Here is a 25788-nt window from a genome sequence, read left to right as displayed (position 1 = left end):
CTTGGAAATATCACATATGTGATATATCCCATGTGAGGTACCTTTATAGGTTAGGTACTTTAACGGATCAATCAAATCGCTATAAGCTCCGAGTATCATTTTTTCGTATTTAATTATCGCAATCGTAAAGATCAAGGGTGCGCAAATGCCTTTACGGCTCTGCATGCCTCTTAATTACTCTGGGGTTGTATTAACATGTTCATTCACCTCAGCGCATAGCTTGCCCGCGCGGGTTAGTCTATAATACGGTACTTATTACCAAGGAGCTGTAATAAGCTTCATCTTAATATTCCCAGCTTCTACGTGCATATGTACATATAGATATGCATACTTCACGGCCCAAAGCTCCCGAATATTCTCCACTGGATTCCTGGAATACTTCGATGCGGCGCTAATACAATAGTTTGTATAGGTAATTATCACTTTGTATGTTGGTTTAATATAGCGCGGCTCGTTATGACCTACCCTCTCCGCGCAGTTGAAATTACAATCGTACGAGTATGTATTTATCGACCGGATTGTCTTGGACCCCCATGCTTGACACCATCGACGGGAGACCCATGTTACGAATCCGCAGAGCCTTATTTGACTAGTCGTTGTGCCCCTGTGCAGACGTGCATAGTATTGAGATTTAGTCATATCTCACAATAAGTTCATATGTATGTATATCCATATGTAGATAGTACCGAGCTGATAATCTCATAACTCAATTCGCAAGGCAGCTTCAATAAAGGAGATGGAACACCAATGTAAGGGGGGTAAACCCTCTCTGATGCTAGCAATTCGTGACATTCGTGACAAAAGTGACAATGGTAGTAATAAAGCAACCTACATAGGGTAAGTGTTGAATTAGACACATTACAATAAACGCCAGATTTGGCATTCCCGGCCGAACCACGGAAATGGAATCCCTGTTCGGCTCTCGTAGTTTTTGGCCGCCAAATGACGATTAGGCACATCATTGGGGAGGGTTAACTATTTGATCATGCTGTCTAGGGCTAGGGCGGCTGGGCGGCTCTAAAAGGAGTAATTGAATTTCCCGACTCTATGGGACCGTTGCTTATTAATAAATCGACATGGTCGTAATATCAATAGTTTATGCAACGAAGCCTCAGTTGACAAAGCGTATCCGTATCGTATCGTACGCACAGTATGCATCTCTTTCGTAGATGTGTAAATTGAGTCGTGTAGCGCCTACATTATGACCTTGCCCGGCTAGTTTGTCTGGAGATTCAAAAGTAACAATACGGACTAAGTAAGTAGTAAAGATCATCCATGTAACGATACATATTGCGGAGTAGCTAAAGAGTCTCCGCGAAGCTGCTAAATTAGCTGGCTGGCTTAATTCATGTAATAACCTCTATTCCCGATAACGTCTAGATCTACGTGCAGCTTCAACTAACCTATCTCAAGCTTCCAGAAGTCTAGTTAGGGCTAACTACTCTATGGTAGCGTTCAGCTGGCTCGATGGCTATTTGTAATGATATAATTTCAGGCGATTTCATTGGCTCTACGAATTAATGCTCCGCTTCTAGTTTGGATAGTTATGATGTATATGCAAGTAGGTATATGAGGTGATAGGTGACAGAAGATCGATGGATGTAACTTCGGGAGATAGGCCGCTTTGCGAAGGACCAAGCAACATCAGAACTATTCTAACCATATTCGCTAGAACATACCTACTAACATAGTACCCCGAGGAAAGATGTGGAGAATATCAGCTATTCCGCGGAATCAGAATCCCGCTATCATCTTCTCAATGGGGAGTTTAACTTTAACAGCGTGTTCTTGATAAGTTCACATTCGTAGTCTGGCTATCACTGGTCTAAATTCAAGTCGGAAGTCGGTCCTAAACAACCTACCCAGAATGGATCGTTATGTGCGATCTGGAGGAGAGTTTCGTCGCAGATCGTCACTGTTTCTACAGTAAGCTCATGCAAAAGACTACTGACGCGGCTATGAAACTAGCTTTTCATGTGCCTCGAAAACGATCAGTCAAAATTTTTAGCCATGCGTACAAGCTCCTTTTTACCTACGCCGCGCGCCCGCCGATAATAATATTCGCCGGCGGTGAGTATCTTGATGGAATTGGAACTTTGCTCGACAAGTTTACCCACACGTGCCCCTATTTCCTCCAGTCAAGGTGGTGTCTGGTACCTTGCATTAGTTGGTCAGCTTCTATCCCGATATCTCCGAGTCAGGGGCCACGGGCGACAAGTCATGGTTGCATCCGATTGCGGTAGTTCGACTCCGACATGCCCAGGTCTCGGGCTTTCACTGCATCCGGAATGGATCCGCGGTTATAGTTGCCATCTTGCTTTTCATCTAACACATACATAATCACTTACATAGCTTGTGGAGTATACGACCTCGTAGGCTCGTACTTTATCGGATTCAACTAGCTACGACTTACACTAAAGTGACTTACACCAGAGTTAGATTCATTCATCGACTAGGTCCTACGTGATATGAGTTGTTTAACCGTTAGGATAGCAGTGAAATCTTACCGGTGGCTATTCGGGTTTATGACGATCTTTCTGCATCGATTTGGGTTTTGATTATTTCCACCAACCCTACTTGATGAGTACGTCACTTAGAGGATGGCTGGGGTGTCATTCAGTGCTACCCTCACATCATTGCGTGGGCAACATCATCGTCTTTTTCACAACGCAAATTCATGAGAAAATATACTATGAGCTGTATAGACTGCCACTGACTAGGCTATCTAAGACTATTAAAGGCACTCACAATCTGGTAAATGCCGGATCGACCGTCCGCCTTGTTCGATTTAATATAGTTATCATACACTTGGGGGTGAGATTGTCATGAACATGCACACCACGAATCCCACGATGCCCCAACTGCCTTCATTGCTGTTACAATGCAATGCTCCCATGTCAATCAATTCTATATATGAATTCCCTCATCCAATGACGGCGATGTAGATGATTGGCTCCATGTTGATGAAAAGTGAGAGAACATGTTCCCTACGTCCGATTTCATATGTATTTCATGAACATTCTGTAGCATCAGTGACTGAGGGGATTTGACTGAAGGGATTTTTAAGATCCGTGCTAAATTTATTATATTTATTATTTATTAAACCCGGAGACTAGCCCTGCTAAAAATGATTTGGTCTAGTTTGATAACCTCAGCTGTGTCACTACCTTACCTACCTTGTATGTCCCTATGTTTTTGGCTATAAGTTTAAGATAGGTAGTACATTTGTTACCTTAGGTAAGCTAGCTGGCTAGTAAAAATAAAAGCTAAAAAGCACGTGCCTATTCACGTGACATGTATTAATGAGCCGATTTCACTCTTCAACGTCTCAAGATGTTTCGTCGAGAAATACAACACGTAATCTCATTCAAAGCACTCTTTTCTTTAAGCTTCAGTTTCGGGGGCTCGAGGACTACCCTCTGCTCATATCGATTATATTTCTTTCTCTTTCTCTTTCTCTTTTCTCTTTTTTCTCTCTTTTTCCCCCTTCCGTAATATATATATATATAGTTTCGGAAATCGAGAACGCTTGCTGGCCGAGCAGTGCCGTAGAATTTCCATCTCAATTGCTACTAGTAATTTCAACGCGCCATCATGGACACCACCACCATGGACATAGGTAACCATTCTTGGCTGAAAAATCTCAATCTAGACAGCGGCGCCATATTCCTCTTAACCGTTACCATCTGTGCTTTCTTGATACCGGTGGTTATAATTCTGCCCCCAATTGGGCTCCAAAAGAGTGATGCGCTGGTACAGACGCACACAATGGCCGGCGTTGAAGGTTCAAAGAGTAACCTGAAAAACCAGTACTCAGCTGAACATGCGCCGCAGGACGGCCAGCCACCCAAGGTCCACAGTCTGGTCATTTATCCAGTGAAGTCATGCAAGGGTATTGAGCTGAAGAGGAGCAAAGTCTTCCCGACGGGACTCCAGTTTGATCGTCTTTTCATGTTTGCTCAGCTCAAAAGCCCTTTCCCCGTGGCTGTAAACTCAACGGATGAGGAAAAGTCAAAGCACAAGTGGGAATTCGTTACCCAGCGGCAGTTCTCCAGGCTGGCGAATGTCACCGTCGATCTCTGGCTGCCGGATGAGATGAAGCTGCGGAAACAGTCAATGAAGTCGAAGGAAGCCTTCGTAATCCTACGTTTCCCTTGGAAGGAGGATGGTTGGCGCGGTATCTATTCTACGATCACAGCTAAGCTGGCAAGAGGGCGCGCCGCTGAGCCCGAGATAGAGATCCTGTTACCAGTAGACTTTCCTTCAACAGAGGATATCAAGGAGAGGGGCTACACTTTCGATGATGTCAAGATATGGAAAGAAACAATCAACGCTCTTAACATGGAAAAAGATCTACCCGGTGAGCTACAACGGTATTTAGGTGTGAGCAACAAGCTTGCTCTGTTCAGGGTCGATCCTGAACAGCTGCGTGAGGTTTATCGAACCGCACCGAGCAAAGAGGAAGCCGGCTACCAGCCTGTGACCGGATTCCAGGATGCCGTATGACACCCACTTATCTAAACCTACCGATCTCTAATATGAAACTAACACTGAGTATAGTTCCCACTTCATTTGATGAGCCTAAACAGCGCACAAGCGTTCAGCTCAGAGGTACCGAAGGACGACGACCTAAAGGAGCTCGATGTGCTTAGATTCCGGCCTAATATCATCCGTGAGTAGAGACAATTTACTTAAATACGTTCTCCGGCCCTCTAACATGCGCACCTTTAGTTTCCGGTGCCGAAGCCTACGATGAAGAGACTTGGAAACAGATCCGGCTTAAGCCGGGGAGCTCAGGCTTATATAACAATGTCGCGTTCCACGTTTCGTGCAGAACTGTCAGGTTAGTGAACAATTCCTTCATCATCTCTTACTACTCATGTATAATCTAACCATCATACGTCAGATGTAAAATGCCCAACGTAGATCCAGTAACTGGTCTCCGCCACCCAACTGAGCCAGACAAATCACTCAGGGCGAAGCGGGCAGTCGATGAGGGTGCGCCGCTAAATGGTTGTCTGGGCATGCAACTCACTCCTCTGTTTGACCCCAGCCTGGGAGAAGATCGTGAAGCTTGGATCGCAGTCGGCATGACGGTTGAGGTCGAGCAAAGGGGGCACCATGTGTATATCAAACAGTGAGACACGCCTTTACCTCCTTCCTCCTATAGCATTTAGACGACAAATATGCTTGTATATATAGATAAGTAAGAGAGGTATGTAAAGAGGAAGTGGGGAGTCCCAGGCTGTGAGAAAAGACGGTTGCAACATCAGGCAATGAGGAAGACCCGTAATAAACACGACCGCTAGAACTATAGCCAGATAATAGACAGATTAGACACTTCAGCGCACAATTAAAAATTGATGAGAATATGGGATGACAGTTTGGTCACAGAATTTATTATTAAACGCAGAATACGACGACCGCCGCCGACGTAAACGAAAAACGCTCAAGATATAACGGCTTATCCACCGTCGATCGTAAACCATACGGGCGCGGTATATCATCCATTCATCCGTTTTCCATCTCCCTCCGAATCCAACCATCAACGACATAACGAGTAATGCTCTACAGTCAGTCATGCAATCGTCACAATATCCCTCATTTTTCGCATTACACCCGGCGTACGCGAACTTAACGCGTGCAACCTGCCGAACCCCACACCATCCCCGTAGAGGTGCCAGCACGGAGAATTATGTATGTTAGGCAATCGGGATGAATTATTCCTAAATGTATAATACAGTATTATTCGTGTTTTTGGGTGTTTTACAGGGGTACTGTATAATTCGCGTGTAATAAAATAAAACACGTGTAATAGAAACCCTAATGTATGTACCTTGAGCGAATTCCTTTATCTACTTAAAGTCCGCGGCGGTAAGGGCCTGTACCATACTCGTACCCTCGCTGAATCGGGTGCGGAAGATGCGGTTTGCGTTCTGGAACATGCCGTCCTTGAGGGAGACAACGATGAACTGGGAGCCCTTGAAGCGCGTCTTGATGAGGCGGCCGATATTCTGCGTGTGCGACAGGTCCAGCGCCGCATCCACCTCGTCTAGGATGTACATGGGCGCTGGCTTGAACTGCAGCAGTGCCATGATAAGCGAGAGTGCTACGAGCGATCTATTTGTTATTATAGTTAGCGGTGTAAATGATATGATAGATAAAAGGCAGATAGCTATAAATCAAGAAGAGACACGAAGGAGAGCGCATGAGGACTTACCGTTGACCACCACTTAGCTCCGTTAAGCTCTGCTTCCACACCTTGCCTAAGCAGACCTTGACCTCTAGACCCTCGTTGATAGTTTTGCCCTCGGGCGGGTCTAGCTTCGCGAAGCTGCCACCGGGCAATAGCTCAGAGAATATCTGGCCGAAGTCGCCGTTGACCTTCTCCCAGGTCTGGAGAAGGGCCTTCTTCTTGTAGTCGTCGAGGCTGACGATGGTTTCCTCGATCTTGCGCTTATCACGGATGACCGTCTTCATCATGTGCTTAAGCGACACCTCTTTCTTCTCGACGCTATCGATCATGTTCATGACCTTGGGATTGATCTTCTTCTTCATGCCCTGGAAGCGGTCCGTGAGCGTCTTCAGCGTGGCTTTGCACTCCGTGATGTTCTGGCCCTTGAAGTCGTACGGTGTTCCCGTGCGGCCAAAGTTGTCCTTCTCTTCGGCAATCCAATCGAACTCCTTCTCCATGTTCGCCACGGCTTGTATCGCATGTTGCTGTTCCTTGTGGAATTTGTCAACTGTGTGACCAAGCTTTTGCTTTTCGAGACCTTCTTCGGCAATCCGACTATTCTTTGACCGGATTGCCTCTTCAAGCGCATGCAGCTCATCATCAAACCCGGTCAGTTTGGCCCTTTCGTCGTCAAGCTGTGCTTGTGCGAGATCGTGAGTCTCTTGTAACTGCGACTGTTTCTTGATAAGATCCTCGATCTCCTCCTGCTGTGACTTGATGGCCAACTGAACTTCTTGTAGTTGCTCCCTCGCGGCGGCGAGATCGCCTGAAACCTGTTCCGAGTCTAGCTGAGCACCTTGAAGCTCTTTCTGTAAAGTCTTGACGGCGCTCGAATTCTTAGCCAACGTCGCCCGCAACTTGTCTAGAGAAGCTTGAAGTTCTACAAGTTTCGAATCCTTGTTGTTTTCAAAATCTTTCATATCCTTCTCTATCCTCTTGACATCTGCACTGGCCTCGGCCTGCCTCTTCTTAGCTTCAGCACTCTCGTTCTTGAGTTGTATGATGGTCTCCTTCATATTCTCCACCTCCTGGATGATTGATGATGAAGAGTTGCAACTAATTTGTTCTTCTGCGAGTTTGATTTCGTGTGTCTTAAGATCCAGATCCTGCTTGATCTTACGAGCCTGATCGAGTTTAGACTTTTCTTGCGAGATCCTGGTCTGGAGACCATGTAAAGAACGCTCTGCTTCTTTAAGTTGACGGTTGATCTCGTTTAGCTTCTGCAATGTGACCAATACACCACTGGACTTAGGCGCACTGCCGCCCGAGAGCGTCCCCGAAGGGTCGTACGCATCGCCTTCAAGAGTAATACTTCTCACCCTTACATTAGGATCGAAAGCCACCCTCTTAGCTGTCTCAGCGTCCTGGCAGATTAAAGTATTTCCGAAGATGGACTCCATTGCCGCAGATACCTCATCATCGTACCCTACGAGCGATAGAGCTAGATCGACCTTACCGGGCGCAATGTTTTGAGCTGTAGTTGTCTGCGCCGAGGCTTTAAATCTTTGGATCTTGTTTAGGGGAATAATGGTAACTCTCTTCCGTAATTTACCGCCCTGTAATAATTGCGTACCCGTAACTTCGCTGTCTACAACAACATTATACAGACGACCGCCGGCGCATATCTCTAAAGCCGTGCCGGCTCTAGTATGCTCTTTGTCAAGGGTAAATAATTGGGCGACCAGTCCCTTGACTTTCGAGCGATCGAAATTGGGAGTTGGGTCAGCATAGTTGAAGTCAATGTTAGCAACCTTGCGCTTTAGGACGTCTGCCTCTTGGCGTAAGCCCCTGATGGTCTGCTGCAATGACGACTCTTGCTTGTACATCTCTTCCTCCTGTCCTGGCTCAAAACCGAGCTTCGCAAGTTGAGCCTGTAGCTTCTGTGACTGGGTCTTGAGGCCATCTAGCTCTTTTAACAAGCCGGCGTTTTGTTCTTTAGCCTTTTTAGCTCGGGGCTCTTCCTCCTTGATTCGTTTCTCAAGATGGGCTATTTTAATTTTGGCTTGCTCCTGCTCAGTTGCTGCCGCTGCCACCCGATTTTTCGCATCTTGCAGTTGACCTTGGTAGCCGCTTTCTTGTCCTTCCTTGGATGCAACACCTGTTTGTAACGTCTGAAGCAATTCTTCTTTCGATTCTGCCTCCTGGCTCTGCTTCTCGTTTGCCTCTTTCGCCTCGTCGTACTTGGCCTTAGTTTTCTCATAGGCTTTCGTTTTCTCCTTCAAGGCCGCCTCTAATTCGGCAACGTTCTTCTGCACCGCAGTCTCCTTCTCTTCCTCCTCGGCTTTACTGGACTTCTTTAAGTCCATGACGGTGGCGAGCCGAACTAGCTCGTTAGAGTGCTTCTTGACTTGATCTTCTAACGCTTGGGCTTTCCCCCCCTTTCTCAGCTCTTTATCCCTTTCCGCTTTCACTCTCTTGACGTCTTCTTCAAGGTGGGATATCTCGCTCTTTAGCCTGGCCGCAGAATCTTCAAGATCTTTCTGTCGTTGCTTCTTATTCTCCAGGTCAGTCGCAGATTGCTCTAGTCTCTCCTGGTACTTCAGGTAATCGTGTGCGACTACTACTCTCGTTAAACGCTCCAAGTCATTTTGTGTTTGTTGGAAATCTAGGAATGCTCTCTTCTCGGTCCGTAACTTCTCAAGCTTAGGCTCAATTTCGTCACGCAGGAGCTCGGTGATCTCTTGAAGTTTCATTTCCTTTTTCGCCATAGTTTTTAATGCCTTATCTCTTCGGTCTTCAAACATCCTTGTGCCGGCTGCTTCCTCGATCATAGCTAATATCTCGACCGCCTTCATGTTCAGCACCTTGGTGATTCGACCTTGCATGATAAGGAAGTTGGGATTGTTTATGTTCAGTTGTACCGATTGAAAGAGATTTTGAACTGTCTGTTGTTGTGCTCGGTGTCCATTTATTAGATACTTCGAGGTACCTCCTAGGACGATCTGTCTAGTGACGCTGATAGTCGCATACTCTTCAAATCCAATTGGCGACTTTTGTTTATCTCTGTTGTCGAACACGATCGTGACGCTGGCTTTCGTGACACCGGCTTGACCGCGCTTGTAGATCAGATCCTATACTCGATAGTCAGGCCCTGTAAGATTATAGATTAGGGTATATCTTCCTTTCGTACCTGTAAATTTTGGGCTCGCACCGTCGACATGTTCGTAATACCGAGAACGAAGCAGATGGCGTCCAGAATATTGGACTTGCCACTACCGTTCAAGCCGGTAATCGAGTTGAAGCTCTCGTCCCTTTGCGACGTGAATTTTAGTTATGCGACGTAGGGGATAGGGGATAATCCTTATTTACTAACCATCCTGATATGACTGTTCGAACGGCGTAGGATTTGAAGCCCTTTCCAATAAATCAGTAGAGGTAGCTATAATATGTTGGAGTATACGTACATCTATAATCACCTCCGTTACCCTCATATTGGCGAATGCGACGGGTTCCGCATGTAAATTCTGGCGTTGTTGTCTACTTACTTAGCGGTACCTAAAGCTATTTTCTACATTTAAGTCACTATTAAAGCCGTTGCCGACGCGATTAAGGTCAACAAAAACAAATTGCAAGGCACAGGATGTCATTGGCTGCTGATTGCCTCTTATGTGGGGTTCTTCAGTTGGTTCAGCCCTGATTGCTAGTGATTTTGGTGGTTACACGGACCACTTCTAAGGCGGTGGAGGATGGCAGAACCATGTAGCCCCACTATCCTCCCTCTCCCCTCCATCTATTAAATCATCTTGCGGTTCCTCTCTCTAAAGTTTTTCTTCTTTTCTTCTTCAGCTCTCTTTGCCTTTTGGCTTAGATCAAGTGTAGTATCTGTTCTTTTCAGTTTAATCTCTGAAAGAGTCCTACTGGACTCAATCGTGATTATTCTTATTTTTGTACCAAAGGAGCGCATCCTCTGTGCTTGCGCATGATGGCTCCTACTGTGTCCCTGGTATTACACTGCCTCCAGGTGACGCGAATTTGTTTTCATTGCTGCCACTGGCTTGCCCAGGGCTGTGAGGAAGACAACCGGTTTACTTCCATTACCTTAGGTTAGGTATGTAATTCAGATTTGCTTGACATTACCTATCTTAGGTACATGTGTGTAATTAAAAGTATTTTTTGCTTAGATAAATCCCATTAGAAGCCATATAATTAACTTGTACCTTCAGCCTTCATAAATTAGTGGTTTTTCTTTTTTCCGTTTCTTTCTTATTAATTCTTTTCCTCGTTGAAGCTGTTATTCGCTCATTTCTCCCTCGTAGTATTTGTCTCTGTTTCAGCTGTTGAAGATAAAATCCGTATAAATCTACCACGTGTTATGTAGTTCGACAAGCTAGGCCTGATTTCCATACATTAGGTACATGTATGTATCTAAAGGTACTCAGGTACATGACCGGTTGCAGTGATCGGCCTGAATGTTACGGATACATAAATACCTAGGTACTTCAGAATCGATAAGCCCGCTAAATCTACATACCTACATGTAGGTTAGGTTAGGTACTCGCTCCGATAACATTCACCTGCTAACTACATAAAATCTGCACGCGACAAATAATAAGTTGACCACCGGACGTCATCTAGTCCTCAAGCCAAAGCTCACTGATTTAAGTCAGGTGTCTTCGTCTATAAGTCTCGTGAGGTCAGAATATTTAGGTGGGAAACGTTACCTACGTAGCAGAGGCTACAGAAATGGCAGACGAACAAGTGTCACTCACTTCCCTAATCTTCATAATTGTCCTTGGCGGCCTCATCATTCGATATCTATTCTTTTCGTCGCCAGCCCAACCCTCGCGACCACCCCGAGATGCCCAGGCGGTATCGCGCGCTAGAGAGGCCGCAGTAGAGAGGATACAACAAATCTTTGGACCGGATCGAGTCGATCGGAGGACTATCTTGTGGGATTTGCATCGCAATGGGGGAAACATAGCGGCAACTACGGAACGGATATTAGCAGGACGTATAGAGACCGTGAGTCCAACATTATTTACGAACGCGAACCTCCACCACCGTATTCCCAACTTTGATAAACTAATTCATACTTACTAACATCGCGTTCTCGTTTAGCCCCCTATCACATTCCAGCCGTCCCCTCCTCCAACTTCTCCCAACCCCTCGGCGACACAGACGCAACCCTTCAAGGCGCCTCCAAAGCCTGCCGAGCCAGATTTGATCACTAGATATAAACTACAGGATAAAGTTAGCACCGGCAGCGAACCCGAATCCTCGACAAAACCTAAGGCATGGAGCTCCAACCGGAATGAGCGACAAGCATCCCTACAACGAAGGCGAGACGAGATGATTTTAGCGGCAAGAAGGAAAATGGAAGCCAAAATCGCAGCAGAGAAATCTGCCGGAAACACCCAGCAATAAAATAAACATTGGCCTACGGGGTTGGACTAGTAACCTAGGGTCTGGATCGCCGTTTGGGGAGGCGGGCTGTGTATCTCGAATTCAACCCTCAAGTTAAGAGTGCTTTGTATATCATGATTGAAGTATATGTAAAGCGTACCTTGGTCTGAGATAATACTATAGACCTTGAATCAAATCAAGCGAATTAATGTAACAACTCCGAATATCTTTACCAAACCATTGTCTAACCAAGTTTATCCCCGTATTTCCAATGCAACTATATGCAGATTCTATAATGCCAAACAAAGAGGGGAAAATCCCGCTCTATCTTCCCATATGTGTACATACGCTATGCCAAGCCATTAAGCAATGCAAAGAGCCATTATGTCATGTCTCATTTCTGTCTCTGCTCGATCAATTGTAGACCCTGTCCGATACCATCTTGAACGCCTCCAGCAACGCTCTCTATAGTCCAAGCGGCAAGGTCAGACATTGCCTTCCCAAGTTTACCTTCACTTATGGCGGAGACTAGATATTCAATGTTAGTGATTAACAGTTGCGGAAACCCTTAGCGGCGACTCTAGATCTTGGCATCTGCCTCACAACCTTATACCCATAGAAGATGTTACGAAGTCCAAGGTTACGTTTTGAGGATAAGGGGTATCAGAACAAGAAAGGAGATGGGCAGCGTACTCTTCTCGCTCAAAGCTCCACTCTGCTTCCCAACGGTAGTGGCGAAAACGAAGCTACTAGAGATGATGTGCTGTGAGATGTTGTACTGGCGTTCGTAGTATGCCCCGGCGCGGATAACAATCGCAAAGAAGGACAAGAGTAGGTAGATAAAGATAACAAGGCCTGTGACGAATCCTTGAACCGCTGAGTGGAGAAACGTCTTTGCTCTATCAGACGGTAGCCAACCGAATGTACCTGGATCGCCCTTGATCTGACCATTCATATCTAACTGCGCGCATGACTTCGGTAGTGCTCGGTGGATGATGCTAACCTCGCACTCGTCCATGTCGTCTGGGAGGGCCTTGAGCATATATGCAACGCCGTCAATATACGATTTCCTCGCAAATGTTAGGTCTGACGTTTCTTGGGAAGCCGACTGCTGCAAAAAGGATCCTAGGCACTAATAAATAACCTACGCTTTCTCTGAAGACAGGACGGGAGTACTCATACCTTGCCTAGCATACCTCCACTTCACACCTGAGCTTGCGTTTATAACACGACCGTCGGGACCGGAAGGCTTTGGTTTGTCCTCCACGAGTCTATTGTTGGCCACCCCTGACGCTGTGGCGCATGTCTGTAACTCGACAATTGCATTCGCATCTCTTCTTGCGATGACCACGGGTTCATCATCCTGAGATGTTATAGAACGCTGCCGAGAGGGTAAGATAGACCGGCTTGTAGACCGGCGGAGCGACTGAAGGTCCGGCAATCGGGACTGGACTGACGTCGGTAACATGTTGAACACTACTATGGACATATTCCTCTCCATCATGGTGTCTCTATCTGCCTCTTCCCCGTCTTTACCTTCTCGGGCTCTATAATATTGAGGATTCTATGTCCAGGTTGATTCTTCGATCATTACAGTCAAATAAAAATGCTTGTTAAATAAAATAAATATAACAATCGAGGTTAAGCTAAGCTCGGAGGAAGGTTGAATTTATGCAGCAGAGCCTGTATTACCCCTTGTACGAAATCTTAACGTTTACTTAGAGGCTTAGTGTAGAGGTAGGAGGTATGCACCCATGTCCACGCAGGACGGGAGCGTCAGGGAAGATATATAGGTAGGTATGTATTCAGTGCAAGGTCCCTAATGGCTACCTGGTTAGGAGGTAGTTATTGCTACATCGCCACTGTTTCAACCACGAGGCCCACCTCTCTATTTGTAAAAGGCGCTGTCGTTCGAGATGAAGATAGATAAGCGATTTTCACATGCAACCTTACTACATGCCAAGAAAGTACATGTACCAACCTATGATACCCAACACCGGCCTCGCGGGTATATATATGTACTGATATCTCCTCTCTGTGATTCGAAGCGGTCAAGGCCGACCCATTGCAATGTAAGGTACCTGTCAAAATGACTTGGAGCATGTGAAAAATACTTTTCTTACGGGTATTTTTATAGGCACTTATTGGCCGAGAATGAAGAAAACGCGGACACTACATACATACAGCTTAGCGTCCCCGTATGTAGTTCGGATCTACTACACAGAGGTACATAGCTCTGTACATAATCTTGCATACCTAAGGTACCTACCTACATTATGAGGTACCTAAGGTATATTTTCCTCGACTAATTGTTACACCCGAATTTGTAACAAATATACAGTATCAAGTTTTCGTATGTTAAACACCGTTAAATAATCATGCCGTTTGCTTACCTGAATATGAGCTTGTTTATTAAGTACCTGATTTATTAGCGACGTACAAGGCCCGGGCCAAAAGTCTTGCACATCTCCAGATCCCTAGCACCGTATTCCGTATTTTGTACGTCTTTCGATCCACTGGCACTGTATGAGCCACACGCTAAGCCAAAGGTCGAATACCTAGTGGCCCGTCCACTAAATTTAGGTGGCTTATCACTATATTTATAGCGATACCAGCCACTATATCTTAAATAAGACTGTATAGTTCTTCTTTTTACTCGCACGTGGCTTTGCCAAGCAGGTGTGCAAGACTTTTGGCCCGGGCCTTCGTATGTAGGTACTGTGTGCGGACTTGAGCCTCAAAATACACGTGGGTGTTTAATGAATCAGATACGGTGAGTTATTATATCGAAGGGCTAAAACTGGGACTGCCCCCCAAGGCGGGGTACGTAGCGGAATATACTTTATCCGCGCCTATCTGTGTGAAAACTGATAGTGGGCTGAGTGGATCTGGACCTTATCCTCCCAAAAAAAATTTCGAGTTGAAGAAATTCATTCAAAGTCGCCTCCACTACGCGCCTAGTTTCTTCCTCTATAAGGTCGTGTGCAAATGAAACACTTCCTTCACAACCTCAATTGTTAATTCTTGAGAGGAAATTTCCAATTCTCTGCCATAATGTTCAAGTTTTCTCTGCAGAGGCATGCCCGCCTGGGTAATTTGGCCCGTCGTCAACTCTCGACCTTGGTCTCGCAACAGATTCGCTCTCGACCAGTCGTAGCATCATGCCAGAGGCTGGCGCAAAGAGAACGACAGCTAGTCCCTCTGAGACAAATTGCACTGCGATTATATTCTCAAGAGTCCGCCGCAGCTTATGCTAATACGCAGACCGATGACTCGCCGGCTTCATTATACAATATCACACGATTTGAAGATTTATCAAAATTGGGTGTTGACGAACGTATCATTCGAGCCATTACCGTGGATATGAAATACGATAACATGACTGAGGTCCAGTCATTAACTATCAACCCAGCTCTCAAGGGAATCGACCTGTAAGTATAATATGGCGTTTTACTTGTTGTTTTGTTACTAATTGTAGTAAGGGTGGCACAAGCAAAGACAGGAACAGGCAAGACCTTAGGCTTCCTTGTCCCTGTCTTCCAGCGTCTCATTACGGCTGATCCAAGTCTTGCTTCCCCGCAACACCGCCGAGATGCTTCTTCACAAGATATTCGTGCTATAATTCTATCTCCTACACGTGAGCTAGCAGAGCAGATTGGCGTTGAGGCCAGGAAGTTAGCGCGACACACCGGAATTGTCGTCCAAACCGCTGTTGGTGGGACAAGGAAGAGGGAAGCTATGTTCAAAATGCAGCGCGAGGGATGCGACGTACTCGTTGCTACTCCGGGCAGACTCCAGGATATCCTATCGGATCCCAGTACCAAGGTTGATGCGCCGAAAATACAATCATTTGTATTGGACGAGGCCGACCGCATGTTAGATGTTGGCTTTGCGGACGCTATCCGCGACATTGTCGACCTTCTCCCACCAATTAGCCAAGTCGACCGTCAAACACTTTTATTCTCTGCGACTATCCCCCGAGATGTTGTACATCTAGCCAAGAGTATGGTCAAGACAGATAATTTTGATTTTGTTCAAACCATCAACCCAGACGAGACTCCAACCCACGCACGTGTTCCGCAACACCTTGTGTCCACGAAGGGATACGAGAATTGGTTCCCAGCCGTCCTGGAAATTGCTGATCAGGCAATCAAGGATGCTAAGAGCGACCCTGATGCCCTTCCTTTTAAGGCAATACTCTTTTTCTCAAACACAGCCACCGTCCAGTTTGCCAACCGCGTATTCAAGAACACCCCCCTAGGACACAGAATGACCGGTATGCCAATATTCGATATCCATTCAAAACTTAGCCAAGACGTACGAACCAGGAATGCTGAGGCTTTCCGTCGTGCTCAGACCGGTATCCTTGTCTCGTCAGATGTTACTGCTAGAGGAATGGATTTCCCCAATGTATCCCATGTCATTCAAATTGGCCTTCCCCCAGACAGGGATCAATATATCCACAGAGTCGGCCGAACAGGTCGTGCTGGAAAATCTGGAGAGGGTTGGCTGATTCTGGCCGAGGAAGAGATCAGGGAAGCACGAGCTCGTCTTCCTGGCTTACCTATCAAGCCCAACCACGCCATAAAAAGTGCAAGCTATACCCTAGGAGAGGGCACCCCATCTCCGGAAGTGGCTAAATATTTCGAGGATGTATCTAAGGCCTATCAGCGTACCCCACGAGATCTCTTCGCAGCTGTCTATAATGCTCTGCTCGGCCAAAAGTTTGGAAAAGGTTTGGACGTCGAGGATTGCGTCCGGCTCCTTAATAACTGGTGTACAAAAGCGCTTGGTTGGGAAGAGACACCCGCCATTCCCCCCGCCTCGGCCAGGAACCGCGGCTTAGACAGAGTATCGGGCATCAGAATCGGGTTCGATAACTATGAAAGAGAATCGGACGATCGCCGAGGTGGTAGCTTTAACTCGTTTGACCGACGAGGTGGTGGATTCGGCTCGAATGACCGACGAGGTGGCGGGTTCAGTTCGAGTGGTGGTCGAGGTGGTGGATTCGGTTCGAATGACCGACGAGGTGGTGGATTCGGTTCGAATGACCGACGAGGTGGTGGTTTCAGTTCGAATGGTGGCCGAGGTGGCGGCTTTGACTCGGGCTCCAGATTCAACTCTAGAGATCGTCGTGGAGGAGGTGACCCGTTTGCCCGGCGCTCAAGTTCAGATTTTGAGTCTCGCGGAAGACAACCTTCTCGAGCATCATTCTAGGAAACTCGCGACCTCTCCCTATAATGGGAGTAACAGTTGATTTCTCAAGATTCGTTATCTTGTGCTTAATTTTCTAATGTACTATGCTGCTTCGGAAGCAAACTCCCCTTCCTAGGTAGACACCTATGTATGAGGGTATAGATCCGCACGAGCCCGCTAGCACACGGCTTGGGGCCGATGACGTGCAAGGACTCATGGGCTGGAAATACGTCTTATCGATAGATCTACATTTGCGGGAGGGGGCCTCAATCGGAGTCAAGGTTGTCTTGCTTGGTTTCACGGAACAATTCAAGGCGTCGGGCGGTCACTGGAAAAGGGGGCCGCACGGCACGGAAATCTCGACTATTTGTACTATAGTGTAAGACGACTCGTAACGACAGGAAAAAAACAATACGAAGCCAATGAAGCGCCATATTGACCTTGTGATATGTGGTTATACCACCAACTTCCCTTTCGTATTCGACTTAACTTGACCACCTTAGCAGCATATGTTCTAGTAGTAAATCACTTGGAAGAACTAGGTACGACTGGTGTGTTCCACATTTGTCTAGACTCTCTGATTTGCATACTGACACGGTTCAAAGCAAGAGTAAGAGTACGCTTTACGTTTAAATCTTGCGCGGCTTTCCAACTTCTACGGATGTCTCCTTTCGTCGTACCTAAATCTCATATTACGGAGACTACCTAAAGTACCATAGTCCCCCCCAAATCACGCAGCTGTCACATCTAGCCTGAAATTTTCCAATTTAGTCTATAAGTGTAGGAAAGAGTTAATATCGTCGCATCCACGGTATTGATGTTAGTTGTAGGGTCTGGGTCGGCAGTTTGCTTGGAGTTATAGAGACAAAATATATGCCTGTTATGGGAGTATGAGAATGCCTTTGTATATCGAGCTGCTTACCTTAGGTAGTTTATATATAATCTCAGCGAAGGGAATAGGTGTTCCCAAGAAGGATTAAACTTGGCAATTTGTTAATGATATATTGTTTATAAAGCGGTAGGTAAGTGTGCCGATAATCATGCTTCGGCCATGAATGAAGTTGAACTATACAATAGCTAAGGGTAGATTAGGTAGGTATATAAGTGATTACATGTATGGGGCTACACCTCTAACAGTATGCAGTCCAATATTGAGGGTATGTGTTTTGTGTAGAATTATCCTACCTAGGTAGGTATCTACATAGGTTAGGTAAATAGCTGTTAGGTAGGCATATGGTAAGTCTAAGTCAGCACTGATCTATAATATGGCCTTTCGGCGTATCTATGAACAGATTAGAGAGGTATACAAGCTCAAAGCAGCTCAATTTAGCTTACAGGTATATAATATATCTTAAGTATATCCAACATCGTTAGTATCAATGACGATCTCCTTAAACGCCTCCCAATGCAACTTCCCGTTATATAGCTAACGCCGTGTCTTTTCCCGCCACTAAATGCTAATGAGTTGGTCTCATGCTTGCCCCTGTAATAGCCTATTCGCATCCCACAATAGTAATCTTTCATCCCATCCCACAGTTGCAACCCAACCACCAACGCCAAATAAACACCAATCGACGCCCGTTACAAATTCGGTATGCCTGTTCATAATACCAAGCTGGATTCCAGCCTTGACTGGAGACTCCTGTTGAGTTGCCATCGTCGACCCGTCTGTCCATAAACGAACTGTCATGTCGTAACTCGCGCTGATCAAGATGTCACTGGCATGTGGGCTCCATGCTAGCCTCCGAACAGCGTAGTCGTGACCCAACATTACAGATGCAGGCCCTGCCGAAGGATGCCTAATATCAAACGTCCGTATTACCTTGTCTACGCCTCCCGTCGCGATCACTGTGTGATTGTATTTATTCCAGTCGTGGGTCAATATTTCCCCTGGTACAGCGGGAGGAGTTGGCCCCTGGAGGGGAGAGACAGGAGAGGGGATGTGAACTGGAATCTTTGTTGTTAAGTGATATTGAGCGCTGACTGGCGTTCGGAGATCGAAAATGCGTAAGTGTGAATCTGTCGACACTGCGGAGATGATATTTGGATTAGATGGACAGTATGATGTGCTGTAAGTACAATTTCCGACGGGGAGAGTTTCGATGGATTCCTTTCTTGCCGGTGACCACTACCCAATGCCGTTTAGAATGCCTGGTGCTGCTTGACACATGCCTAAGGGGATACGTACAATCTTTATTGTTCCATCCCATGAGCTAGAGGCAAAAGTATCTTTGGTAACGGGACTCCATGCTACCGAGAAAGTCTCCCGCTTATGCTCATGGAAGTTCATTACGGGGAACTCATTGACATTCATATCGTAGAGCTTGATAGAGCCATCACCACATGCGACCAGTAGCTGGTTCTCGTTGATCTCAGACCAGGCGAGGTCGTACTGGGCGTCGTTCGTATCGAAGCTGGACAAGAAAGAGTCTTAGTTTGTTGTGTTAAGCTATAAATGTACTTGCAGTCGCTCACGTCTTCTCAATCTGGACGCCTTGCGGTCCCAATCCCAAGCAGAATACGCGGCCATTTCCTACAATGCCGTAATTCGCCGCGGATGCGACAGCGATTCGCGAATCGTAGTATGGTGAGTATTTGACGGCGTAAGGATTCCAGCCAGGTGTGCGGAACTCCAACATAGCGGCCATGTTGCTTGTATGAAGAACATAAGCTCAGACTTGCTGGCGCATATATATAAGAGGTAGCTAAATGTACCTAGCTCAGTTGAAGATTGACAGCTGAAGAATGACGATGAGTTCAGTATGTACCTAGAAGCCAAGACGTGGGGCCTCGGCTTTATAGTAGGTACCTAGGTACATATGTGAGTACCTTGAGGTCCCTTGAGTGCTGATTCATATCGATAGGACCACCTTCACTGAATTACCTACATGTAGGCAATTTCCACTTTCATTATTGCATCTTTAGGCAACAAAGCTACCTACATACATAGACCGAGAAATCTAATGTATACATCTCGCCATCTGAGTTTCTTAGAATTCTCATCACCCTCAAGGGATATGAAAGGTGAAATAAACATGAAAAATGACGTGACACGTCTTATATTGGGGATTTTACATTCTACCTTACAGGCCATATCATGGACGCATTCTTGAAAGGAACCAAGCGAAAGTCATCCGCTGTGGAAGACTCGTTTCTAGTCGATGATAATGAATCGACAGACGTGAAGCTGGCAATTCTCTCGTCATTGCACTCTAATATCAGCCAGGAAGCCCTACTGGAATCACTCTTAGAACATGACGGTTCTGTTCGAGCTGCTTCCGCTTCTCTGGCTGAGGATCGATCAGCATCGCCAAAGAAGAAACGAAACAGCGCTATTGGTTATCAGTCTTCGCTTAGACTATTTGCGTCCAAGTCTTCGACTAGAGAACGACCCATGTCACCGAAGAAGGCGAGAAACCTTTCCAAGAAAGGGACGACGCTTCATTTGTATGATCCTGAGGATGTAGCCGAACATACACCTTGCAGTATCATTCATAATTTTCTACCATCAGATGAGGCTAACGAGCTTCTCAAAGAAATGTTAAGCGAATCTAGTTCGTTCGATAAAATCACATTCAAATTATTTGATAACGTGGTCCAGAGCCCACATACATCGAGCTTCTACGTGGGGACGGAAGCCGAAATCAACACTCAGAAACATGATTATTTCTACAACGGGGCCCGATTGACGGACGTACGGCCTATCACTCCTCAACTTTTGCATGTTCGCCCAAAGGTTCAAGAAGCGGTAAATAGAGAAATTCAAACCCGTATCAAGACTCGTTACCCCGGCGGACGAAAGTTGAAGTATCAGTCTCCGGATCCATGGTCACCGAATTGTGCCTTTGTCAATTGTTACAATGGGCCTCAGGAGAGCGTTGGCTATCATAGCGACCAACTAACCTACTTGGGTCCGCGGGCTGTAATAGGCTCGCTTTCCTTAGGTGTGGCAAGAGAATTTCGTGTTAGACGGATCACGCCAAAAGACTTTGATACTAGCCCTACAGATGATCCGGACGCTGAAGGACAAATATCTATTCACCTTCCACATAATTCCCTCTTGGTTATGCATGCTGAGATGCAAGAGGGATGGAAACATAGTATCGCCACGGCCCAAGCGATTGATCCTCACCCCATTGCAGGCAACCGGAGGATCAATATCACATACCGGGATTACAAGCCAAGTTTCCACGCAAAATATACGCCGAGATGCAAATGTGGCATTCCCGCCATACTAAGGGTCGTTCAAAAGAAGAAAGAAAACCAAGGAAAATATTTCTGGATGTGTCACGGCGGAAATGTACCTGGTAAAGAGAATTGCTCATTCTTCCAATGGGGCGACTTCGATGACGACGGAAATCCTAGCTGGGACAAGTCACGATATAAATTTGCCCAGAACAATGACGATTTCGAGAACGGGATACAATGATATGCTTTTAGTGCCTTCGATACAAGTGAATATAGAAAACGATATTCCCCGTTACTACCACCCAATCTCGATCTTCATTCGCAACTTTAGGGTTTTATGGCTCAACATAGAGCGGCGGACGATTGTAACCATCAACCTGTTTCACGTTTAAGTTGCCGACATCTAAGTCGTTGAAAACCCTCAGGTTAATCGGTGTTTGCGACAACCCTCCCCTGACGAACTCTCGCAGGCCTTCGGGTAGCTTGTTGAGCTCCTCCTCGGAGATCGGTGGTATGTTGTTATGAACCGATATCCCACATGTTTTACAAAAAGACTTCTCGGCCAGCTTGGTACCAAATTTATAGTACGCGAGATTTTCTTCACCTTCAATCTCGACCTGGTCTTTCTGAGGATATAACCATACGTAACCCATCTATAGTAAGTTAGCCCCGGGTCTCTAGAGGTTTTGGCGATATAAATGCTTACCCTATTGCATATACTGCAGTTACATTCCATGATGGTTTCTGTGGAGGTCTTATCGAGAGGCTTTGTTTTCAATGCCACCTTGACTGCGCCGCAATGGCAGCTACCAGTGTATACCTTCCCGCCTTCTATCACGGCTTTCGGCTCTGGTCCTGTGAACTTAGGTGCCTTATAAGGGCCTCTGAAGTTTTTGTTATCCGCACTAGAGATTGGCGAGAGATGACCTGTCAACGTCCGCGCTTCGAGACCTGAGGTGGACATGAGCAACTCACTAGAACTTTAGTATATTCCATACGTCGACACCTTGGCCATGCTGGAACGATCGAACCTAAGGGCGAATTAGCCATTTGCAAGCTTCACTCTCTTCAGTGTCTCTGAAGAAATGTATATCACTTACATTGGCTCCCATCCTAGGTTCCTCACCGGGCTTCGGAAGCGTGGCGTCTCCAACAAACAAAAGCTGAACTCCACAGTTGGGGCAGAACTAGTTTCCCCTCACGTCAGCCTAACGAGAGCAATACAACCCAAAATCGTAAAATGGTACGAGCCTTGTGGTTAATGGTTTTCTCTCCGAAGGTATAATTTGCCAGGGTATTATGGTCGCCTTTGACGAAGCGGATGTTTCCCGGCTCAGGAACAACCCACAATGCGCCCTTCTTATAGCACGAACTGCAGTTGCACTCGAGCACCTTGAAGACATGGGGCATCTTGGCTTCATAGACATAGGCGCCGCAGTGGCAGCTGCCACGGTAGGTCTTCAAGTCTCCAGACATTCCGTCGACGAGGTATCTATAGGGTTTTAGCTCTTCGGCCATCGCAACAAGGGGTTGAGTAATAGTATAAGAGGCTATTTACTAGTGTAGAGACGGGGTCACAATCTATGCTTAGGGATTGCCTGGAAATTATGATGGGTTTAATAACCGTTGTTGATTCTTCGTCCAGTACGATCTCGAGTAAAACCAGACTGCAAACTTGTAAGGGTTTAACCGAAAATTGAACTCCGAGGTTGAAGACCTTCTTAAAGGAGCTGCCCGATTCCAGAAACATGCCCGATACCGATAGCCGATAGCTAGGTAAATCCCGCAGGAGGGATAGCACTGTGTATGCTGGAATCCTGGAACGGGTTGAGACATGCATATTATTATCGTGACTCCCAAGACGGAATATTCGCCAGCCGTCGAATTCCCCATGTTATAACCCATAGCCGCAGTTGGAGGACTATAAGAATGGTGGAGACTAAGTATACCTATAGGTACTTTATAACTACCTATCTATTAGGTACCTACTTATAAACCAGTTCCTACGCTATGTAATTCCTACATATAATTCCTATATCAACGCGCGTTATCATTACTTGACCGTGGTTGAATCGCGTCACGCTATCAGGTGACAGACTAGCCGGATGACTCATTTACTATGGGAATAACGCAATGTCTTCTCTCGTTGAATTTATAGATATTTTATACTCTGATTGTTTATACACATCGCGTTCCTGTTTCGAAGGAGGATATCCCCTCCCCGGAGAGTAGGGCGAATGCTGAGGGAACGTGTTACAGAAAATCTCTTTCTCTGAAGCGGATCTGCATTACCATTTGTCGCCCGACTAATGTTTGCCCGTGAATGATAAGGTAATTTAGAGAAAGGGGATTATTGTTAACCACACAAAACGCACAGCAGCAGGAGACCTGACGCAGGAGCGCATGAGCGCATTCTCGGTTGCGTATCGGCGGCGGGGGCGGGGGACCGGGGCCGTCCCTAGCCAATTGTTTACGAATAAGTCATACTTCCAAGCATGGCAAACCCGTTGTATAAGATGCACCAGGGGACCAGATGTGATATTGGATTTTACATCTGCAAAAAAGCCAGCCACTAGATAAAAATATTCATAGTGCCAATGATACACTACAGGACAGTTTACGTATAGATAGGTAGGTACCTAACCTTAGGTAGGTCCCGTTTGGCTACTACCTAAAATACATGTATACTACTATGTACCTAGGTACTTCGTACATATGTAGTCAGCCAGGTACATAGAGCGAAGGCCGATAAGATAAGGTAAGTAGAGATTGTTGGCAGTGGGACATCGAAAATCCGGGCTTAGGCTGTAAGGCGATCGAAATTGCGGTAGCAACATCCGGATTCCGGCCCAGCCACTTATCAGTGGTGATTAGATCAAAACCTTACGTGGGTCGCGACGGATACAACGCGATGTTGGCGCCTTAGTCTCTTTCCACTCAAGTATCCTCCAGCCTTGTGCGTTGTACAGTAGACGATCATTTTATCCACTTAATTCGTTTTCGCATGCAAGCGCGCACTTTATTTTGGATTAACTTTCGACGATGGCATCGTGAGTTTCGTCAAGACTGTTGCAGAGTCTCGCGCGCGATTTCTGCGTTACCAGGGCAAACCGAGCACCATCGTACCATCATCACAACCAGTATCACAACCATAACCACAGAGCCCAGCGGGGCGGGAGTAACCCAAATCATAAATTGAAAGCCCAATCAATTGTTTTGTGTTTTCTCCTTCATTTACTTCGATTGGCGTCGTCCTCGGAATCAAGTTCGCTATGCCGCCATTAGAACCTTCGCGCAGCTTCGCGCATGATATGCTCTCAAATCTTGCATCCAGATCATCACCTTCGACAGCCACACCTACGTCGACGTTAAACCTTGCACAGAAAATCCACGACTTTGCCTCCCGCACGCTCCTCCCCCGACTAGCGACGGATGTGAGCACGGTCCCTGAGGGATACGGCCGGACTGCAAGCGGCCCGGCCCCGGGTGCGGTCGCCGGTATAGTCTTGGGTTCCGTCGCAGGATTCATACTCCTGTTGTGGATAATATACTGGTGCGTGAACTTGGGATCACCAGCGCCTCACCTCGAGGAGGGCTCCGTAAGCGGAGTGGGTGGCTCCTCGTCTGTAGTGTCGTACCGCTCGCGACCGCGGGTGCGCCGTCACCGACACAGCCATAACTCGCGAACGTCGCAGCAGTACTCGCCGCATCGGCGGAAGGAGACCGTCGAGATCACGCGGCGTGACCGCACTGTTCGCCGCTCTCCATCCTCATCTCCTGCCCGTGTACCGGAGGTCGACCAAATTGTCGTGCTAGAGGAACATAGCCGGTCCCGGTCCCGGCCACGGTCACGTTCGCGATCAAGGTCGAGAAGTATTAGTCGCCCACGACCTGCTCCGACACGTAGCGACGGCGACGACGAGATCGTAGTGCTGGAGGAACACACGCCGCCCAGGCGGGGGAGCAGGAGTTATAGACGTAGGAGCAGCGAAAGGAGGAGTGGCGCGCAGTATAGAGACGTGGAATATCGTAGGAGGAGCAGCTCCCGAAGATGATGATTATAGCAATAACAGGATGAGAAAACGAGCAAGCGATTTTTAAGGGGGATGAGCTTATGGTTATATTGAAGTACAATATGAATGAATATATGGGAAATACCTGGAGCTTTTGTGTTTTAACTAGTGGAATAGCATGGCGTATAAGGTTGTATGAGATGATGGGGATGTCTAAGCTATTGTAGTATATCATATATCATGTACTATTAGGAATTGGGATAACACGGTGCATGCTCTCTCTCTCTCTCCCCCCTCCCCCCCCCCCGGTGGTAGTGGAGCCTATTAGTCATCTATAGGCTAATACCAAATACCTAGCACCAGATTTGTCTTTGAAGTTAGTCCAGTTAGGTACTTCTCTTATATATACATACCTAAGGATAAGACTTGAGAAGCGCTAGTTAAGTATTTTATAGTGAGAACATTTGTTTTTATACATATCAAATTTAATAAGGCTACTTCTTACATGTGCTCAAGTACCTATTGATATTATGAGGTAGTGAGGTTACTGAGGTACCTACATCGTAATAGGTTATAGCTTTCACGTTACTTTCAAAATTCTAAGAGGACTTAAATTTGCGTTGCGAATGCCTATCGCAAATGTATCGTAGTTCTATTATACCTTAGGTAAGTACCTAAGGTGCATATGAGGTAGGCAGGTAGCTTTTATAAGGAACTTGCCGATCGTCGAGATTTCTTGAATGATGTTGAGGTGGTTTCACATGTCAGGAAAGACCCGCGCCGCAAATATAATGACATCATCATCACTACCTA

The 25788-nt window shown here is 46.4% G+C and overlaps 10 protein-coding genes across 10 annotated transcripts; 5 read left to right on the top strand and 5 right to left on the bottom strand.

Annotated features, from left to right (window-relative positions):
* The first annotated feature begins 3257 nt into the window (after positions 1 to 3257).
* On the top strand, positions 3258 to 5380 carry F4817DRAFT_327339 (uncharacterized protein). The gene is made up of 4 exons (XM_049302016.1): positions 3258 to 4500; positions 4561 to 4672; positions 4732 to 4843; positions 4907 to 5380. Exons 1-4 carry the CDS (start codon positions 3595 to 3597, stop codon positions 5139 to 5141), a joined length of 1365 nt encoding a protein of 454 aa, XP_049162515.1. The 5' UTR covers positions 3258 to 3594; the 3' UTR covers positions 5142 to 5380.
* Positions 5242 to 5718, bottom strand: F4817DRAFT_241819 (uncharacterized protein). Its single transcript, XM_049299050.1, has one exon. The coding sequence runs from the start codon at positions 5580 to 5582 to the stop codon at positions 5343 to 5345; it is 240 nt and encodes a 79-aa protein (XP_049162514.1). The 5' UTR covers positions 5583 to 5718; the 3' UTR covers positions 5242 to 5342.
* On the bottom strand, positions 5378 to 9822 carry F4817DRAFT_327337 (putative SMC2 protein). Its single transcript, XM_049302015.1, has 5 exons — positions 9640 to 9822; positions 9549 to 9589; positions 9366 to 9486; positions 6221 to 9306; positions 5378 to 6120 (listed from the first exon to the last, which is right to left on the bottom strand). The coding sequence occupies exons 1-5, from the start codon at positions 9664 to 9666 to the stop codon at positions 5856 to 5858; spliced, it is 3540 nt and encodes a 1179-aa protein (XP_049162513.1). The 5' UTR covers positions 9667 to 9822; the 3' UTR covers positions 5378 to 5855.
* Positions 9823 to 10509: 687 nt separating this feature from the next.
* Positions 10510 to 11909, top strand: F4817DRAFT_241789 (uncharacterized protein). The gene is made up of 2 exons (XM_049299049.1): positions 10510 to 11197; positions 11294 to 11909. The coding sequence occupies exons 1-2, from the start codon at positions 10919 to 10921 to the stop codon at positions 11597 to 11599; spliced, it is 585 nt and encodes a 194-aa protein (XP_049162512.1). The 5' UTR covers positions 10510 to 10918; the 3' UTR covers positions 11600 to 11909.
* Positions 11910 to 11972: 63 nt separating this feature from the next.
* On the bottom strand, positions 11973 to 13082 carry F4817DRAFT_312644 (uncharacterized protein; the record flags this gene model as incomplete). The annotated part of the gene is made up of 3 exons (XM_049300154.1): positions 11973 to 12106; positions 12272 to 12703; positions 12761 to 13082. 3 exons carry the CDS (start codon positions 13080 to 13082, stop codon positions 11973 to 11975), a joined length of 888 nt encoding a protein of 295 aa, XP_049162511.1.
* Positions 13083 to 14473: 1391 nt separating this feature from the next.
* Positions 14474 to 17204, top strand: F4817DRAFT_327332 (DEAD-domain-containing protein). The gene is made up of 3 exons (XM_049302014.1): positions 14474 to 15009; positions 15061 to 16577; positions 16668 to 17204. The coding sequence occupies exons 1-3, from the start codon at positions 14633 to 14635 to the stop codon at positions 16793 to 16795; spliced, it is 2022 nt and encodes a 673-aa protein (XP_049162510.1). The 5' UTR covers positions 14474 to 14632; the 3' UTR covers positions 16796 to 17204.
* Positions 17205 to 17779: 575 nt separating this feature from the next.
* On the bottom strand, positions 17780 to 19530 carry F4817DRAFT_327329 (peroxisomal targeting signal 2 receptor). The gene is made up of 4 exons (XM_049302013.1): positions 19250 to 19530; positions 18963 to 19188; positions 18110 to 18902; positions 17780 to 18056 (listed from the first exon to the last, which is right to left on the bottom strand). The coding sequence occupies exons 1-3, from the start codon at positions 19420 to 19422 to the stop codon at positions 18246 to 18248; spliced, it is 1056 nt and encodes a 351-aa protein (XP_049162509.1). The 5' UTR covers positions 19423 to 19530; the 3' UTR covers positions 17780 to 18056; positions 18110 to 18245.
* Positions 19531 to 19643: 113 nt separating this feature from the next.
* F4817DRAFT_327328 (uncharacterized protein) lies at positions 19644 to 21710 on the top strand. Its single transcript, XM_049302012.1, has 2 exons — positions 19644 to 21620; positions 21688 to 21710. Exon 1 carries the CDS (start codon positions 19872 to 19874, stop codon positions 21201 to 21203), a length of 1332 nt encoding a protein of 443 aa, XP_049162508.1. The 5' UTR covers positions 19644 to 19871; the 3' UTR covers positions 21204 to 21620; positions 21688 to 21710.
* On the bottom strand, positions 21251 to 22624 carry F4817DRAFT_241719 (glutathione-dependent formaldehyde-activating enzyme). Its single transcript, XM_049299047.1, has 5 exons — positions 22214 to 22624; positions 22063 to 22149; positions 21944 to 21993; positions 21669 to 21867; positions 21251 to 21615 (listed from the first exon to the last, which is right to left on the bottom strand). The coding sequence occupies exons 1-5, from the start codon at positions 22478 to 22480 to the stop codon at positions 21298 to 21300; spliced, it is 921 nt and encodes a 306-aa protein (XP_049162507.1). The 5' UTR covers positions 22481 to 22624; the 3' UTR covers positions 21251 to 21297.
* A 931-nt stretch (positions 22625 to 23555) lies between these two features.
* Positions 23556 to 25388, top strand: F4817DRAFT_327322 (uncharacterized protein). Its single transcript, XM_049302011.1, has one exon. The coding sequence runs from the start codon at positions 24235 to 24237 to the stop codon at positions 25015 to 25017; it is 783 nt and encodes a 260-aa protein (XP_049162506.1). The 5' UTR covers positions 23556 to 24234; the 3' UTR covers positions 25018 to 25388.
* Positions 25389 to 25788: the final 400 nt, after the last annotated feature.

This window comes from Daldinia loculata (genome assembly GCF_022478755.1).
Source record: "Daldinia loculata strain CBS 113971 unplaced genomic scaffold F4817scaffold_6, whole genome shotgun sequence".
NCBI classification, from domain to species: Eukaryota; Fungi; Ascomycota; class Sordariomycetes; order Xylariales; family Hypoxylaceae; genus Daldinia; species Daldinia loculata.
This window is presented reverse-complemented; position numbering and strand designations above follow the sequence as displayed.

Bases quoted from the DNA above. Each gene is read 5' to 3' on its own strand.
- F4817DRAFT_327339 (XM_049302016.1), top strand. From the start codon at position 3,595: ATGGACACCACCACCATGGACATAGGTAACCATTCTTGGCTGAAAAAT. The intron at 4,501-4,560 runs GTATGACACCCA...CACTGAGTATAG, and splicing joins TGACCGGATTCCAGGATGCC to TTCCCACTTCATTTGATGAG. The intron at 4,673-4,731 runs GTGAGTAGAGAC...GCGCACCTTTAG, and splicing joins ATTCCGGCCTAATATCATCC to TTTCCGGTGCCGAAGCCTAC.
- F4817DRAFT_241819 (XM_049299050.1), bottom strand. From the start codon at position 5,582: ATGACTGACTGTAGAGCATTACTCGTTATGTCGTTGATGGTTGGATTC.
- F4817DRAFT_327337 (XM_049302015.1), bottom strand. From the start codon at position 9,666: ATGAGGGTAACGGAGGTGATTATAGAT. The intron at 9,307-9,365 runs GTACGAAAGGAA...TATCGAGTATAG, and splicing joins TGCGAGCCCAAAATTTACAG to GATCTGATCTACAAGCGCGG. The intron at 6,121-6,220 runs GTAAGTCCTCAT...AATAACAAATAG, and splicing joins GAGCTAAGTGGTGGTCAACG to ATCGCTCGTAGCACTCTCGC.
- F4817DRAFT_241789 (XM_049299049.1), top strand. From the start codon at position 10,919: ATGGCAGACGAACAAGTGTCACTCACTTCCCTAATCTTCATAATTGTC. The intron at 11,198-11,293 runs GTGAGTCCAACA...GTTCTCGTTTAG, and splicing joins TAGCAGGACGTATAGAGACC to CCCCCTATCACATTCCAGCC.
- F4817DRAFT_327332 (XM_049302014.1), top strand. From the start codon at position 14,633: ATGTTCAAGTTTTCTCTGCAGAGGCATGCCCGCCTGGGTAATTTGGCC. The intron at 15,010-15,060 runs GTAAGTATAATA...AATTGTAGTAAG, and splicing joins GCTCTCAAGGGAATCGACCT to GGTGGCACAAGCAAAGACAG. The intron at 16,578-16,667 runs GTGGTGGATTCG...ATGGTGGCCGAG, and splicing joins CAGTTCGAGTGGTGGTCGAG to GTGGCGGCTTTGACTCGGGC.
- F4817DRAFT_327329 (XM_049302013.1), bottom strand. From the start codon at position 19,422: ATGGCCGCTATGTTGGAGTTCCGCACACCTGGCTGGAATCCTTACGCC. The intron at 19,189-19,249 runs GTGAGCGACTGC...TTTCTTGTCCAG, and splicing joins GGCGTCCAGATTGAGAAGAC to CTTCGATACGAACGACGCCC. The intron at 18,903-18,962 runs GTACGTATCCCC...GGCATTGGGTAG, and splicing joins GGGATGGAACAATAAAGATT to TGGTCACCGGCAAGAAAGGA.
- F4817DRAFT_327328 (XM_049302012.1), top strand. From the start codon at position 19,872: ATGGACGCATTCTTGAAAGGAACCAAGCGAAAGTCATCCGCTGTGGAA.
- F4817DRAFT_241719 (XM_049299047.1), bottom strand. From the start codon at position 22,480: ATGGCCGAAGAGCTAAAACCCTATAGATACCTCGTCGACGGAATGTCT. The intron at 21,994-22,062 runs GTAAGTGATATA...ATTCGCCCTTAG, and splicing joins AACCTAGGATGGGAGCCAAT to GTTCGATCGTTCCAGCATGG. The intron at 21,868-21,943 runs GTTCTAGTGAGT...GCCAATCTCTAG, and splicing joins GACGTATGGAATATACTAAA to TGCGGATAACAAAAACTTCA.
- F4817DRAFT_327322 (XM_049302011.1), top strand. From the start codon at position 24,235: ATGCCGCCATTAGAACCTTCGCGCAGCTTCGCGCATGATATGCTCTCA.